The 15,785-nt window shown below is 51.1% G+C and overlaps 7 protein-coding genes across 7 annotated transcripts; 2 read left to right on the top strand and 5 right to left on the bottom strand.

Moving 5' to 3' along the window:
- Nucleotides 1–876: 876 nt before the first annotated feature.
- Nucleotides 877–2,061, top strand: P153DRAFT_344277 (glycoside hydrolase family 5 protein; the record flags this gene model as incomplete). The annotated part of the gene is made up of 1 exon (XM_033666045.1): nt 877–2,061. The coding sequence occupies one exon, from the start codon at nt 877–879 to the stop codon at nt 2,059–2,061; it is 1,185 nt and encodes a 394-aa protein (XP_033521432.1).
- Nucleotides 2,062–3,323: 1,262 nt separating this feature from the next.
- Nucleotides 3,324–4,320, bottom strand: P153DRAFT_368397 (uncharacterized protein). The gene has a single exon (XM_033668504.1). It carries the CDS (start codon nt 4,243–4,245, stop codon nt 3,412–3,414), a length of 834 nt encoding a protein of 277 aa, XP_033521433.1. The 5' UTR covers nt 4,246–4,320; the 3' UTR covers nt 3,324–3,411.
- Nucleotides 4,321–4,990: 670 nt separating this feature from the next.
- On the bottom strand, nt 4,991–7,706 carry P153DRAFT_320408 (HET-domain-containing protein). The gene is made up of 3 exons (XM_033665116.1): nt 6,913–7,706; nt 5,781–6,828; nt 4,991–5,687 (listed from the first exon to the last, which is right to left on the bottom strand). Exons 1-3 carry the CDS (start codon nt 7,671–7,673, stop codon nt 5,448–5,450), a joined length of 2,049 nt encoding a protein of 682 aa, XP_033521434.1. The 5' UTR covers nt 7,674–7,706; the 3' UTR covers nt 4,991–5,447.
- A 474-nt stretch (nt 7,707–8,180) lies between these two features.
- P153DRAFT_368398 (Di-copper centre-containing protein) lies at nt 8,181–9,841 on the top strand. The gene is made up of 6 exons (XM_033668505.1): nt 8,181–8,234; nt 8,291–8,543; nt 8,594–8,747; nt 8,804–8,889; nt 8,940–9,376; nt 9,484–9,841. Exons 2-6 carry the CDS (start codon nt 8,431–8,433, stop codon nt 9,711–9,713), a joined length of 1,020 nt encoding a protein of 339 aa, XP_033521435.1. The 5' UTR covers nt 8,181–8,234; nt 8,291–8,430; the 3' UTR covers nt 9,714–9,841.
- Nucleotides 9,842–9,930: 89 nt separating this feature from the next.
- On the bottom strand, nt 9,931–10,791 carry P153DRAFT_398421 (uncharacterized protein; the record flags this gene model as incomplete). Its single annotated transcript, XM_033671639.1, has 2 exons — nt 9,931–10,128; nt 10,195–10,791. The coding sequence occupies one exon, from the start codon at nt 10,789–10,791 to the stop codon at nt 10,240–10,242; it is 552 nt and encodes a 183-aa protein (XP_033521436.1). The 3' UTR covers nt 9,931–10,128; nt 10,195–10,239.
- A 469-nt stretch (nt 10,792–11,260) lies between these two features.
- P153DRAFT_358690 (PK beta-barrel-protein domain-containing protein-like protein) lies at nt 11,261–13,050 on the bottom strand (the record flags this gene model as incomplete). The annotated part of the gene is made up of 2 exons (XM_033666822.1): nt 11,261–11,287; nt 11,476–13,050. 2 exons carry the CDS (start codon nt 13,048–13,050, stop codon nt 11,261–11,263), a joined length of 1,602 nt encoding a protein of 533 aa, XP_033521437.1.
- A 185-nt stretch (nt 13,051–13,235) lies between these two features.
- P153DRAFT_57096 (ABC1 kinase family protein) lies at nt 13,236–15,217 on the bottom strand. The gene is made up of 2 exons (XM_033673286.1): nt 13,765–15,217; nt 13,236–13,692 (listed from the first exon to the last, which is right to left on the bottom strand). The coding sequence occupies exons 1-2, from the start codon at nt 14,978–14,980 to the stop codon at nt 13,421–13,423; spliced, it is 1,488 nt and encodes a 495-aa protein (XP_033521438.1). The 5' UTR covers nt 14,981–15,217; the 3' UTR covers nt 13,236–13,420.
- Between the last annotated feature and the right edge of the window lie 568 nt (nt 15,218–15,785).

Consider the following 15,785-nt stretch of genomic DNA (forward strand, 5'->3'; position numbering starts at 1 on the left):
GAACTTGAAATCTGCTGGCTGGATGGCTCGTAGTCACTCTATCCTTCAATTTTTCGAAATTGTATCTTGTGTTGGTTCCATGAATCTATTAAAACGTTCTTGGATTGAAAAACTCAGGTTGATTTTTAATTACAGTAACCATGTGTTGCTTATTCTTGATCCTTTGGTTATACCTTACCCCGATCCTCTTTTTTGTTTATGTATTTAATTGGTGGAGTAGACTATTCTCTCCTGTGTATCAAATAGATATCTAAGCGTTGCATCACCTGCTCAGCTATATATATTAACAGTAAAGTTCAGCTCAATATTCTTCCCACTGTAACAGAACGATACTACAGGTCTAGATAACATCCAGACCAAAAAGGTGGCAGATGATGCTTATCGGGTCATCACCAGCACCTTGCAGAAAGTAATTCGAGACCCTGTCTTACATCTTAGAGCTTGAATTTTGATTCCTATACTATTTTTTAACGTTGTTTGTATGTTCCGGCGACAATTTACTGACAGAAAATAGTTCGGAATGTGGACTTGCTAGCATCGGCCGCACCCGATGTGGGGAAGAAGGTTGTGCTTGGGTAGATTCTGATCTAACTCAAACACTAGATGTTAGGCTCTTTGCCGACCAATGCTTTACCTGTTTGTACCAGAATACCAAAGCCACGTTTTTGAGGGTTCCGTCGATCCAGAACCTGGGGTAGGAACCTGGAGATATCGGCCCCACATCTTCGGTGTGTACATTGTCACGGTACCTGTTAACCTACGCTTCGGACCGATATAAAAAATTATCTTGTCATTCGCTGCGGTATATAAGTATGCATCTTAGCACTGATAATTTTGCACGCTGGGATTGCAGTCAGATCTCGCTCGTCAACAATCATGATTGCCCTCCTGGTTTTCGCAGTCTCTATCCTTGGTCTTTCCGCCACTGCTTTAGCACGCCCGAGTGCACACCCCCCTCAAAAATACATTAATTGGAAGACATTCAAAGCCAACGGAGTCAACCTTGGTGGTTGGCTCGTGCAGGAAGAATTCATCGACTCGTCCTGGTGGAATCAAACCTGTGGCGACACACATGATGAATGGAACTGCTGTATCAGCCTCGGCGCTCAATGTGGCCCTGTTCTGGAACGGCGTTACGCAACTTACTTCAAGCCGGCCGATATCGACAAGCTGGCCTCTGCCGGCGTGAACACTCTCCGCATCCCGACCACGTATGCGGCCTGGGTCAAAGTTCCTGGCAGCGAACTCTATTCTGGCAACCAAGTCTCATTCTTCAAAAAGATTGCTTCTTATGCCATTTCTAAATATGGCATGCACATCATTCTCGATATCCATTCCTTGCCTGGCGGTACGAACGGTCAGGGACACGGCGAAGCCGAAGGCCATTTCAGCTGGTTCAACAACCAAACCAACCTTGACTACTCGCTGAAAGTTGTTGATGCGGCCCTAGAATTCATAAAATGCTCGGATAGCCCACAATCATATAGTCTTGCCCCAATCAACGAACCGGTCGACAACCATGACATCACGATGTTCGGCACACCAGCCTCGTTGTCGGATAACGGTGTGGCTTGGGTGCAAAAGTATCTCAATGCTGCCATTGCAAAGACAGAAGCAGTGGATTCAAAGATTCCTGTCATGGTCCAGGGCGGGTTCAGAAGTGCAGCGTTCTGGTCTCCTCGATTTCCTGCTGGCACAAACTTGGTCTTTGACGTGCACAACTACTACTTTGTTGGACGTCCCACCGACTCCGACACTGTTCAAGCCGATATTTGCTCCGATGCTAAAAGTTCCGCCAGTGATAGCAAATTCCCCGTCTTCGTCGGCGAGTGGTCTATCCAAACGGCCGCGAACAACAAGTTCGCAAATCGTGCAAAGAACCTGAACACAGGGCTCTATGCTTTTGGAAAATTTACGCAGGGAAGTGCGTATTGGTCTGCCAGAGTCAACGGGAGCGGTAAGGTAGATGGTGAAGGTGTCCAGGGGGATTATTGGAGCTATTTATCATTCATTGCCATGGGCATCATCAATCCCAGCCAAGGCCGGCAATATTGTCTTTAGGTAGACGGATTTAATCACTTGTGTCCGAGAAGCTAGATTCCAATACAATCATCACTTCCAAGCCTGAGGAAACCGCTATTTAGAGGCAGCACACTCCGGGTCATTGAGCTGCACACTCCTGGTTATGAATGCGTTCCCTATCGCCTTTCCGCGCTGTCGCACAAGAGATAAGACGAAGTTTGCGCAAACACACTAACGGGACGATAGTTGAGACCCTGCACGATGGGATGTCTAGAACCTGGCGATCGGGTCAATCCTGAGCTTGCTGGGATCCCTTGTCGCAATGTCTTGGATGCCTGGTCGCGATACAAGGGGATTAGGTTCGGGCCAACACATTGACGGGGTGGTGGAATGACAGTTGTGAGTCTATGTCTAGAACCTGGTAAGCGGAACAATTCCAGGCTTTCGTGGATACCTTGTTGGGTGCCTTGGACGCCTGTTGTGATGTATTGGGTTACTTGTCGCAATAACGGAGGATTAGGCTAGTACTATCACAGTCTGACGGGTCAATGCTTGAACATTGCGACCCGCAATGATGAGAAGATGACAGGCTCAGCTATCTTTTAGTTAGTCGATGTTACACTCAGGTCGAAGCGCGTTACAAGGGGCTTAGGGCAATGAAGCGGCCCGCGAAACGCTTTATAATCCAACACGTGTTTTTGTGCCAATGCGCATCTGTCACAGCCAGCCCTGAAACGCCCTAGTGCGGATTGTACGGGCAGATTCAACGTTGCCTAGAGAAACATCTCTAAAATTATGCGTTCAATCACAGTCTCCCAGTTATATTACAACTTTGCTTTCTAGGTCGCTGTTTGGAACTACAAGTTATTTTCTCCGAAAAGTCACCAGACCTAGACATGTACTTCTCCTATATTCAGTCGGCGTGGGGCCTGCTCGGAGATACTCTACCTATTTCGTCGACTTCCTGGGCCGAGTGGCACGCCTGAAGGAGGGTCTCGAGAGAAGATTTCCTAGGTAGGATGAAATACGGGTACAATTAGTTCGCGCGTAACAGCTTCCACTGTAAGATTGCTGTCGAGTTTGTTTCACGACAATGGCTGTCAAACCAGCTCTGGATGTCAAACCGAGCGCGTGACTATTAATCCATCACTCAAGAAGGCAAGATACTGTGCGCAAAATGCTGTGCCAATTTGGTGCTGTCGAACATTATCTATATGTTTCAGTTCATCTAAGTTGATGATGAGATAATCAAAGAGTTATAATTAGGGTTTACATATTTTTATTTTTTTAAGTAATTCAACTCTTGTTATATTCTATTACTTAGACAGACTAGTAGACGTCTTGCTAACTAACAGTATTGACTTTTCTGTATCTAACCAATGCATCCAACTAGGCGATGCTCAGCGTGCCGCCAGAGATAGAGCTCAACAAGGTCTGTATGTACGAGTCGACAGGCAGGTTATCATACGGGTTGGGCAGCACATCGTTTGTGATTTCAACCAGACCCGCGCCGCGCTGCTTCGCCAGGGCGGCGACACTGGCCACCTTGGCCGCCGGCACATTGTAAATAATGTGCCAGAGCTTGCGCGAGTCCGTGGCCGTCCAGGCGTTGGGGATGTAGTTGTTTGTGTAAGTCTCGTAGCTGCCCTCGAAGGTGAGTAGGGTATCAGCGCTGTTTTGGAAGCACTGGGGCTGGATGCCACCAGGGTTGAGCACTGTAAATGCGCCGGGATGCTTCCGCTTCACGTTCATGCTCAAATACTGGTAAACTTGGGAGTAGACATTGCCAGTCCCGCATTGGTTCCAGCCCTCATCGAAGAAGATGCCGCCTATGGTAGAGCCGTAGAGGCTATACCAGGCGTCGACGTCGCTCTCAATTTGCACGAGCCAATCAGCCAGGTCTGTCGAACCGTTTCGCGTCGTGTATACTTGTGAGCTCAAAGAGAGGTATCCTGTGCGCACGTAGCCGAGAACGCGCTTGTTACTGGCTGCTGCGTTGGCAATGGTCGTCTTCCACATTGTGTTGACGGTTGAGGTTGGCCCGTTATCCACGTTCGCCACGAGGACTGTTCCCTTCGCATTGGGAATCTTGTTCAGCCGACCCCAGGCTTCATCCTCAGGCCAGATATACGATGCCACGGCAAGCTGTTGTCCGCCCGTGGTTGGAGCATCCCTTGGGTTGATGGAGAGACCGATAGCTTGTGTCACAAGGGTGGTGAGCATGAAAACTGAGCGGAAGCAAAGAGTGAATTTCTTCATGTTGAATTTGCAAGAAACGAGTGTTGCAGATGAATGCATCTATAATCAGGTAAAGACAAAGAGGTTATATAGGTTTGTCACCGTGGCAAAGCATCGTTAAATTGCGTTACATCCATCCGCCACACAATCTTCAGGAGCTATGGGTGCAAAGCCATACGCTAAGCCTGGAGAACAGGGTTGAGTATGGGGCTTTTGTCGTCGTACAATGGGTCCACCTGCCATGTTAACAAGGAAGGAGACGCATCAAGCCAGGTATATCTCACCTGGTTTCCCTTGTTCTGCGCGCAAGTCAGGTGAGATTTACTGATGAATCGCATGGGAGCAACATATTACTGCGGATTGGATTCTTATGAGGGCAAAAGATTTTACTCTGGACCCTCAAGTAGGCGTGTTACTCGACCCAGAAATTCGACCATTTGAGTTGTCTCCTGGTTTTTTCAATAGGCCCCAAGCCGACGGGAGATTAACAACAAGTGGACTAACCACTACAGTGAGATTGCCTGAGCATGGCTTGGTGGACTGTGTCATACCGCGCTAAAATAGAGTTGTTGCACAGGTACGTTTGCTTTTGGCACTAACATCCTAGGGATGACTGTACCACGCTTGAATAGGTAGGTAAAGCGTGTTAAAGTAAAACATCACGTTACAATAAATTGCTAGTTTGTTACATGTGGTGATTGCAAGTAATTCTAATCACCTCGTCACTTTGAGCACCTCAAGGACTGAAACATCTCTTACTATTGCGACAAGCTGCTTTGACAAGTATGCATCAGTACATTTTCCCATGCGCGCCCCTATTAATTTCGGCGCTGCGCTACTGCGGTACCTTCACTGTGGTGCCTACACGGTTGTTCTGGCCTGACCTGTATGAAATATGACCGCGGGAGCTCGGGGTCACCCTACTCGCCCCGCTCCGGACATTTTGACGCACCTTTTACTTGGCCGATACTCACGCTTTCTACGTAACCGCGAAAGAAACCACACTACAATAATAAAAGTCCGTTTTGCGTTTCTGATTCGGACGCAATTGTCAACTCCAACTTGATGTCTTGACTTTTGAGTATAACTGTTCAACTCTTAGACTTAAGACCTAGTAAAGGGAAAACTTTTTCCATGTTGATCTACCTGGAGCGACCAAAGAGTTGACTCCATCCAATCACACTAGCTTATCCTAATATCAAGTCGATATCCTCACGCTCTAGCTGTTCCCATTGCTCTTTTTGAACCAGTCCACCTGCTTTTCGATAGGCAATACCTTCTTTCCATTCAATCCAGAGAACATTGTACTGTTCGGTGGAAAGAAAAGGCTCTCCGTAGCAGGATTTCTCTTTATTGAAAGTTTTGGACTGGATTCGAGAAACACTAATGGCGACAACCTCAATTTCGAGAGCATTATCACCAGAAGGCTCTATGAGCAACTCTTTGGTCAATCCCTCGTCGGAGATCGATGCAGATTCTTGCGGTCCATGTGCGTCGTGCTGATCCACTGGAGGGTGCACTTTTTGCAAGCTGGGGAAGGGTTGTAATTGATCCATTGAATGTAGGCGAAGCGTTCCAATAATGTGCCCCTTCAGTTTGTCGTACAAGGTCATAGTAATACCTCTGTCGTTGTTTCGTCGCCCCAAGACACGAGCTTGTTGAACTCGACTAAATAGATATGGAGTTTGCTCGGGCATTGAAGGCATTGTGGTATTTGAAATGTTCGGAACAGGGAAGGGGAAGTACCAGTCATTAGTCGAACCCCAATCTTTGGCTTTTGGCATGTTCTGATGTCGATACACTGAGCCGCCACACCCAGTTGGAAACATGCGTGGCTCTCCTTGAACTGTGCCTTTGTCAGATTCGAGCTCGATGCGGGTCCAGCCTGGCAGTTCCATCTTCATATTTTTCCATTCTTCGCGATCTTTGTACCATTTGGAGTGGATTCGACGGCGTTTGGATGGATCGGTGGTGGGTGACATTGCTGTATACCATTTGGTTATTGGATATGTCTCTTCGATCTTATGGTGGCGGTCGTTGGCCCGACTCGCCTCGTCGCCGAGGCTTACTATACCCTTCCATCCAACCCATGACCAAGATGGCAGGTGACTCGGCTGTAGTTGAACCGGTCTTGGTCGGCTTGACTGTGTTCGGCGCTCAAGCTCTGTATTTGCCAAGTATGGTCCCCATGCAAGTGCTCGGTCGAAAAACATTTCCGGAATTCCATATAGAAACCCGCCATCGAAAGAACGGCTTAGTACAGATAGTAGCCCTGTGATGCCCAGAAGAGCATCCTCGTCATAGCGAAGCTCGCACAAATTGTACTTGCAGATGAGATTGCTAACAGAGCTCAAGACGGGAAAACCAGCAAGACTCTCTACTAGGCTTGACTCGATAGATGCATGAACCTCAGCACCTGCTGCAAACTCTTCATGAAATTGTTGGTGTTGACATTCCCAATGGGCTTGTTTTTTAAGGAAGAAGAGTTTTCTTTTTGCCATCTTGTGTTCTTGAAAGGTCCATGCGCGCGAGAAATAGGGTTTTTTTCCCTGTGCTAGCGAGGAATAGCTACTGTCTCGAACGGCAATAGTTCGGTCAGCGAACTGGATGAGCCTTTGCTCTAGCGCTCTGGGTCTAGAAGTTCCCTCTAACCCCAAAATTCCCTCTTCAGCATCGCGGTCAGCGGCGATGATGGTCACAACAGCGCTTGCGTAGATTGAGCCCATCATGATGAGCTGACTTGCAGTTTCCTCGGAGCTTCCGGGCGTTATACATAGGGTGTCCACCCACAAATAACGTTCTCCAAGAGCCTTTGTCAAGAACATAGCGTGTCGGAGGATGGGCGGGAGTCTTGTTGTTACAGCTGGTTTGCGGAAGGCGTAGGGCTCCAGAAGTTCTGCGTTGAGGTCGCTATCCTGGTTGAGACCAAGATGCCTTCCGTTAGTGTAACTCAACGCGACAAATTCGACTTCCAGAGGACCGGGTACAAGATATTCCAATTCGACATCTACAAGCCACGCTGGTCTAGTCGTCCAGATCTTCAATGGGTTTTCGCATTCGCTTCCGTGCGAGTTCAGACATTCAGTTTTCCATTGTTTGACTTTAGTAAGATCAACCCAGTCCGGATTCATAATGTCGCCTTTCGCAGAATCGTCGGTACCCATCCTTTCTTTGACGAGTAGAAGATCCCAGAATGCACACCCTTTTGAGATCGATGAGCGTATCGTAACTTCTCCCGGATACAACCCTCCGCGAAATCCCATATCCTTTTGGGGCTGAGCTATCGCATGGGAAGTGGATCGGCAGTACTCCTCGAAGCGAGAGACCAAGGAAGTGTGTGTGTTACACTGGAGAGATTCTTGGGATTGGAATGAAGAAATATCAATATCTTCTGTTCTCGACCCTTTGAACATCGCGAGCAAAGCGCTGCAGAGATCGCATGTCGTGATACAATCAGAGCTGGACATGGCCACAGGGATAGGCAATTCAAAGCAAAGTAATAATAGGAGTATTAACAGTCGAGTGAACAAATCTTTGCTGCTGTTTGATCGATAAGAAAACTCTATGTAAACAGTTAGTGTCACGCCACTGCGGGGTTTAATATACCGTATAAGTTTGCTCAATCCATCGAATGCTAGACAAGGATCTTACCGAAGCGAGTCGGCCTGCGAATGGTGGAATTAGCACAGCCACTCTGCGCCACTTCATATATCCAATCGCCGCTCGTCGCTTCGCTAAGATCCTTGTCTAGCATTTGACGGATTGAACAAACTTATACGGTATCCCCAACTTATGGGTCGCCTAACCCCTGATTGGGGTGGCATCTATCGTATTTTCGACCTCTGCCTATTGTTGAGTCATCACTTCTAAGTTGCAGGCTAAATTTCATCTTTCTAGTACCCTAATTTTTCCAGCATCCAAGACCTTAAGCTTGAGCACTGCGACATGCATTGTGTGGCCTATGATCGAAAAAAGTTCCGACCGCTATCCCTACCGCAGGATCGATAAGCGCTAACGACCAATCTACTAGGATGTGATAGTCTTGTGGTGAAGATTGTACCCGTCTTTTGCTACCGTATCGTTCAAATCAGTAACGTATATAAAGCAAAACTCCTCGTCGCCAGGGAAGTCAATTCTTCTATATCTGGCAGATACCATAACGCTATCAATATGCTCTCTCTATATCTCCTCCTCATTGGATTCTGCACAACATCGTTATGCTCAGCGTTCCCGACAACGACCTCCTCGGGTCATTGTAACAATCCACCAAAAAGACTCGAATGGCGAGACAAGCCCATATCGACATTTTCACCGCGTGACTAACGTCCGATAGGAGACAGCTACGCGAGCCACAGAAGAAAGCCTATATAGATGCTGTTCTGTGCTTAACAAGAAAGAAGGAGAAGTCGGGAATTGCGGGGGCAGTCAACCGGTTTGATGATCACCAGGCCGTGCATAACAGTCAAACGCCGGCTATTCACTGGGTTGTGGGTCACTATTTTCAGTCCTGGGCTATCCTCTTGACAGTTGCTGATGCCGACAGGGTCACTTCATGCTGTGGCACCGCTACTTCGTAGCTACGTATGAAAAGGCGTTAAGGGATGAATGCGGATACAGCGGGGGGCAACCGTACGTGATTCCATAACCTCCACACTGTCTTGTACTTACCCAACATGTAGGTACTGGGACTGGTCGCAAGACGCCTCGCCGCATAACCCACTCTCCACGCGCGCTTTCCACTCCGCCATCTTCAGCCCTGACCATGGCTTCGGCGGCAACGGCGCTTTCATCGCACCGACCGCTGACCAGAATCCGTTGAACATTACCGGCGGGACGGGTGGCGGCTGCGTCAAGAACGGCCCATTCGCGCCCCCTGCTTTCATGCTCAACTTCCCCACGCTGGACTGCTTACGACGCGACTTCATCCCCGCAATCATGAACACATTTGCGGACCCAGCGTTAGTGCAGAACGTGCTTGCACAGCCGGACTACACAAGTTTTGCGCGAGCCGTGGAGAATGTGCCGAGTTTCGAGCAGCCCAACATCCATGGGAGTGGGCATTTTGGTGTTGGGGGTGTTCTGGGCACGATTGGGAATGCGGCGAATAGCCCGGGTGGTATGTCCCCCACTACCCGATGACGCTTTTTTTCTCTTTCCACAGTTCCTTCCAAGCGTGCACATGTGCAAAACAAGGTCTAATAAATGCTGACATGCACACGGTAGATCCGCTCTTCTTCCTCCACCATGGAAATCTCGATCGAATTTTCTGGACATGGCAACAAGAGGACCTCAAGATACGTCTGAAGCAGGTCGGCGGGCCCATCTTCCCGTTTGACTACAGTGGAAAGAATGTGACGTTGGATTTCACCGTCAACATGGGAAAGTTGGCAGGTAATGTGACGCTTGAAGATTTGTTGAATACACAGGGGAAAACGTTATGCTACATGTACTAGATGAAGGGGGCAATCTGAATTTCAAAGTTAACAATCACTGAAAAACTTGAGAGTACATGTGTTATTACTTAGTTTGGCTTTTTCTGTAATACTCTCAGGTCGCCCCCGATATTTTTACGTGTTGAAAGGCAATGAATAGCCACTCGACTTTTCCAGATGTTGGAAATGGATAACTGAATTGAGTTTATGTTGCACACAAAACACTGCCGTCCAGCCACAGTTTCCCTGTTCAGAATGAAGATCTCACAACCGAAATCGTGGCAAGAGAAGCAGTCGAGCCTTAGGGTCTGACACATTGTATAATCTCAATAACTCATTTAATGATTTGGAGGTGTTTGGGAGAAGATTTCCAGGCCCGCCGTCTGGGTCTTGTATGCTCTGCGAGCATCCATTGGTATCGATGCCCAAGTTCACACTGCAGAAACGTTGTCAGTGTCGCGTTGTGAATTACATGGAAATAGTGAAGAAAGTAAATACATACCATACTTTCAGCCCCCATAATCCCCATTAGATTCGCAACAACACATCAAGCAACAGCCTTGAAAAGTGTCTTACCCGCCGTCGGTCTCCACACCAGACAACTACCCCGTTGTCTCAGCATCTCTTTTTTCTCCTGCTCACCCATCCCCTCCACCATCTCCTTAGCATCTATCCACCAACACTTTCTTTTCCCCAATTCAATAGTATATTCCCCGCTCTCCTTCATCGAAGCCGTATCGGAGCGTCTCAACCCCTTAGCCTTCGGCACCACAGAGAAAGTATACGTTGTTTCCACCTTCTCACCAGGGTTAACATGGACGAGTCGCGAGTCGATAAAATCCAAATTCTCTTCATCCCAGTCGTCAAAAACCATGGTTGGGACGACACCTATCCTCTTGTCTGCTAATCTTCCGCGATTGGGGTCTCGCACTTCGAGGTGGTCGCCGAAATCGCTGAAGAGGCTGATGAGAGCGTATATGGGGCGGAGGGTCGTGCAGGTGTAGACTGTTGTGGCTATAAAGGGAGGGTCGCCGGACAGGGAGATGGTTGGCGACGAGAGGAACAAAGTAACGTCGAAGGGAGGAGGCTGGGTGTCCATTTTGTTGGATGGTATTTAAGAACAAACGGAGCGTTGGAGGGAGGTGATCTTGCGATGAGGAGCGCAAAAGGAGCTGTACAGTGATTGCGGCACAGTTGGATGACGTTGCAGGTTGACGTCAATCTGTCCCACCTTCATTGGTGTGTGCAAGAAAGCAGTGGAAAACCCAGACGTCTCACAACCTCGTCTGTAGAGTCAAACATTCACAGATGAGTGTGGTGATACTCTTAAATACCTAATGTTACATGACTGATTGTTTCAGTTGAACGAGGCTTTTTCGCATCTTCGTCTCAGTGTATATCCTGAATGGTGGTTCATAACCAGACTGGACCTCGTGGTGGGAAAAAGTATTCTACGACATCGGTAGCGTTGGGTTCGTGTCGTTGAGTAGAGTTGAAGTGATATAACGTTTGTACGTCATGCGTAATTTAGTACTTTCCATTACAGTCCAGCCATTCGCCTTACGCATCTACTCCCAAGCCCCTCCAGTAAAGTCCTACACGCAGAAAGCAGGCTTTCCGAACATCAAGCCCAACACAACACGCAGCTCCTACAAAACATCCCCTACCATCACATATCCAGAACCACCCTCCCCACCCCCCGATCAACACACCCCAACATCGCGCCCTCCCTCTCCCTCCCCACCAACCCCGCCCCCCTATACTCGACCCTCCCCCCACAAACCTCCACCCTACAAGTCCCGCAATTCCCCACCTCACAGCTACTATCAACCACCATCCCCACCGCCCTCAGCGCATCAAGCAGCGTCTGCTGCGCGCCAACATCCACCACTTTCCCACTCTGCTTCAACTCGGCGGTAAACGGGGCGCCGGAGGTTGTTAGCGTGAAAGCCTCGCTGTGGATGTGCGCGGGGGGAATTCCGCGAGCGAGCGCGGCGTGGCGGACGGCGTGCATGAGGCGCTCCGGGCCGCAGGTGTAGATGTGTGCTAATGGGGGTGTGTGGGCGAGGAGGGAGGGGAGGTGGATGCGTTGGGCGCGGGATTTGTTGTAGAGGGTGACGTGGGGGGCGAGGGCGGCGATGTGGGGTTTGAATGGGAGTTCGGAGGCGATGGCGTAGTGGAGGTGGAATGGTTGGGAGGTGGAGTGGAGGGTGTGCAGGGCGGTGAGGAAGGCGGTTAGGCCGATGCCGCCGGCGATGAAGATGTGCTGTGTTGCGGAGGGGGCGAGGGGGAAGCTCGCGTGGATGCGGCTGGCGGTTAGGATGTCGCCGGTTGTTGTTTGCTCGTGGAGGAATTTTGAACCTCCGCGGCTTGAGGCGTCGAGCGCGATGCCGAGCTCGAAGCGCTTCGATGTGCCGGCGACGACGGAGTAAGCGCGGACGAGGTTGCCGCCGAGTTTGAGGCGGACATGGCTCCCTGGAAGCACAGGGTCGGGGCACTTCATATCGTCGAGAGCTTCGAGGACGAAGGCAGTGACGGTAGAAGTCTCGCGTCTTTTCTCCACAATACGGTATTCACTCCACGCGTCCATTTTGTCCTCCTCGCCGCCAAACATACGTCCATTCTGGTCCTCCACCGCCCCGCCCTTTGCCAGTCGAGCCAGGAACTTATCTTTGATTTCCACGCCCAGCGGACCCAATCCCACAATCTCGCTCATCATCTCCGTGTTCCCCGTCTCAAGGAACAAGTAATACATAACCCTGGCAACCGTCCACTCCGGCAACGGCCTCTCCAACAACCTAACCACATCACCCTGCGTCACCACCCCAGGCCTCACAACGCGGTACAACCACCCAGTACGAAGCAGCGTCTGCGTCCGGCGAGCCATATCCCTAACCTCGAAGCGATGATTGAGTTTATAGCACGGGGCCCTTGGCTCTGAAACCTCGACGATGACCTGCTCCCCGATCGCGATCCGGTCCCCAATGCACACCGTCTTCTCGCTGATCTCCTCAGTGAACATGTTCTCGCCAAATGCCCCGCCCTGGAAGAGATGCGCGGATACGGGTATTTCTTCACTCCACTGTCTGTAATGCGCGGTGCAGTAGTGCAAGAGCGCCTTATCCGGGCTGCGGTGCGTTTCGTACGCGTGCTCATCGCCGACTATGCCATTGACTGTTATTGTGACGGGGCCGGAGAGGGGAGTTTTGAAAATCGCTGACTCAAGACGAGATGTGCCTAGAGTTTTTTTGATCTTGCCAGCGCGGAGTTGGCCGAGCGGGAAAGGGGGGAAAGGGGTGGGATTGCGGAGTGTGTTTGGGTCCGGGGGCGGAGGAGGGGTCCAACTTGAGATTGGCATTTCTAGTGAAGATAGGTTTGGAGGTATGTAGAGTTGATGTCGAGTTGAGTCATTTAGTATGAAATGGTGATAGCACGTGACGAGTACTACCTAATCGTTTTTGAGGATAACCATGCGCCCGCATCGGAGCCGCCCGAAGATTGCTGTTGCTGCCTGGAGAGCCTTAGAAATCTTCTGTTAAATCCGAGTCGCCAAAGTTGTGGGTATCTAAGCTTGTGGTGAGTATGTGACTTGCAGTGATGACCAATGAGATCGTTATCGATGAATGTACCAAAAAAAACAAGAAGTCTATCCACCCAAATCTAGGGTATTCGCACATCGTTTTCATCATGACAATCCATCCGCAAACTGTCATGTCCACCCGGCTCCTCTACTCCCTGAAACTATCCCCAACATCCACCATTCGCAAGCCCAACGTCGCCCTGACCTTGAGGTACGTCTCATAACTCCCCAACTTCAGCTCAATCCTCATATGCCTCGTCCATGCCGCGAACCAATGGATGAAGTTCATCGGCCACAGTATGCTTCCAGGGATGTTGTCGAGTGCCTCCTCGTAAACAGTACGCGAGGCATAGCGTGCGAGAATGAGAAACGCACGGAGAGGACCTTGGCGAGTTTGCAGACCTTCGTCTAGCGAGCGTGCTGAGAAGACGGTTAGTGTCAAGAAGTAGAGTAGTAGTAAAAGCTAAATGAATGGAGTGAGTGGTGACTTACTCAAATCGTTGGTCTTGAGTACCAGCAGGATAACCCTGGGCATCTTGCCCAACAGCTCAATCAGACTCTCCAGCAAGCCCTCCCCAAGCGCATCCCCAATAACCTTTTTCTCCTCTTTCGTCCGTGAGCTCGTCACACCTGCAGCCCCACCCTGTTTCTTCGTGAGCACTGTGTAATCCCGTCCTGTGATTGCGCTCGCGAAGAGCGCGAAATGATCGTCGCCCACCCCTGCCACTTCATACGCGTATTGCCGCATCTTGGGCTCATCGGCGTCGAGGACCGCGAGCCAAAGCTTCGCGTACGAGCGGCGGATGGCGAGAGGGATGTCGCGGTAGAGACCGTGGTCGTAGAGGATGACGTCAAAGTTCTTCTTGCCGCTGCGGGAGGGGTTGTGTCGGATGGCGATGTTGCCACCGTGCGGATCACAGTGAAGTGGTGCATTGCGCCCGAAGATCATCTCATTGAAGACACGAGCCAGGGCGGCGGAGACTTCATCCCTGTCGATGCCCTGGGCGTCGAGATAGGCGAGGTCGTCTGGACGGTGGCCAGAGACGTACTCCATGACGATGATGCGTCGCTTGGCCCACAGGACCTGGGGGATGGTGACGGGCGCGTCGCGTATGTGCGAGAAGTAGTCGCGGGCACGTGTGGCGTTCTCGCCCTCGCGTTCGAAATCCAGCTCTTGCGGCAGCGAGTGCTCCATCTCCTCGGAGAGCCATGTCAGGTCGTACTCGGGGAACCAGCGCTTGAGGGTGGCGAAGGAGAAGCTCGTCAGGGCGAGGTCGAGCTTGGCCCACTCGTCCAAGGCGGGGTGCTGCACCTTGACGGCCACCTTCTGGCCCGTCTCGCGGATGGTGGCGCGGTGGACCTGGGCGAGCGAGGCGGCGCCAATGGGCAGCTGCTCGAACTCGGAGAAGAAGTCGGTCAGGTGGCGGCCCGTGTCGCGCAGCACCATGGCCTCGATGGACTCGTACGACGACACGGGGCACTTGTCCTGCAGCGGGATGAAGGTGTCGCACCACTCGTTGGGCAGCAGGTAGTTCATGCTGCTCAGGTGCTGGCCCAGCTTGATGAAGATGGAGCCGTTGGTCTCGAGCGTGTGCAGAGTGCGTTTGGCGCATCGCAAGTGGCAGGCCTTGAGCTGCTCGGGGTAGTCGGCGGCGGCGTCGTGCTTGAGCGTGTCGCGGTAGCTGTGGGCAGCCCTGTCAGCCGTCATGTCTCGCACACGCAGGAGGCGACGCACTCTTTGATGTTGAGCACCAGCGTCTTCACCACTCGCCAGCTCCTCTGCGCCGCTGCCGCCACATGCTTTGCGTCTTCGTTGAACGTGACGACGGCGGCGCCCACCAAGAACCCGCCGCCAGCCAGCAGCAGTCTTCTCCTCTTCTTGCCGCTGCTCTGTCCATTGCCGTCTGGTCTGGGCGAGGGCGCAGGCGTGGGCGTAGGCGCATTTCTGAGTGTCTCTGTAATGACGACGCTGGGTCTCCCCGTCGTCGTCTGGTCCACTCCCGTTGCAAAACCCCTCGCGTGCCGTATAAGCCTCTGTCGCGGCAGTATCCCCCGTTGTTGCTGCACACACGCCCGGCACGTCCAAGGAATCCTGGCCATCGCCGTGGCCGTTCCGCCGCGGCGGAGCATCGGAGTGATGGTAGATATCATATGCGCATAACCACGAGCGGACAATCGAAAATCACTGCACAAGCCGGGTACCGCTGAATAACGAGCGCAAAGGACAGAATGCAAGCACAACACGGAGGACACCGCTGGCGGCAGTCATGTCGTCCGACATTTTCTCGAGCAGACATTCTTAGCGTGCATCGGAACGGAAGGCGCAGATCAGACCCCTGTTCCCTTCCCTTGATTGCCGAGTCTGAACATCTAATGCCGAGCCAACCTTTGATCTTTATCTTGCCGTTTTCACACATGGCAGTCAAAAGATACGCCAGTCATATCCTCTACCGATAAGCCGAGTTGATCCACCGCGTCTAGAACACAAGCACCCACCCCGTCCACAACCATCT

The sequence above is a fragment of the Dothidotthia symphoricarpi genome, assembly GCF_010015815.1.
Source record: "Dothidotthia symphoricarpi CBS 119687 unplaced genomic scaffold P153scaffold_15, whole genome shotgun sequence".
Lineage (NCBI taxonomy): Eukaryota > Fungi > Ascomycota > Dothideomycetes > Pleosporales > Dothidotthiaceae > Dothidotthia > Dothidotthia symphoricarpi.

Excerpts from the sequence above, each read along its gene's own strand:
- P153DRAFT_320408 (XM_033665116.1), bottom strand. The coding sequence starts at position 7,673 with ATGTTCAAAGGGTCGAGAACAGAAGATATTGATATTTCTTCATTCCAA. Across the intron at positions 6,829-6,912 it reads GCTGAAGAGGGAATTTTGGG|CTATTCCTCGCTAGCACAGG; the intron begins GTTAGAGGGAAC and ends TCGAGACAGTAG. Across the intron at positions 5,688-5,780 it reads CCTTCCCCAGCTTGCAAAAA|CCTTCTGGTGATAATGCTCT; the intron begins GTGCACCCTCCA and ends TTGCTCATAGAG.
- P153DRAFT_368398 (XM_033668505.1), top strand. The coding sequence starts at position 8,431 with ATGCTCTCTCTATATCTCCTCCTCATTGGATTCTGCACAACATCGTTA. Across the intron at positions 8,890-8,939 it reads GGATACAGCGGGGGGCAACC|GTACTGGGACTGGTCGCAAG; the intron begins GTACGTGATTCC and ends CCCAACATGTAG. Across the intron at positions 9,377-9,483 it reads TGCGGCGAATAGCCCGGGTG|ATCCGCTCTTCTTCCTCCAC; the intron begins GTATGTCCCCCA and ends TGCACACGGTAG.
- P153DRAFT_368397 (XM_033668504.1), bottom strand. The coding sequence starts at position 4,245 with ATGCTCACCACCCTTGTGACACAAGCTATCGGTCTCTCCATCAACCCA.
- P153DRAFT_57096 (XM_033673286.1), bottom strand. The coding sequence starts at position 14,980 with ATGACGGCTGACAGGGCTGCCCACAGCTACCGCGACACGCTCAAGCAC. Across the intron at positions 13,693-13,764 it reads ACTCAAGACCAACGATTTGA|CACGCTCGCTAGACGAAGGT; the intron begins GTAAGTCACCAC and ends CCGTCTTCTCAG.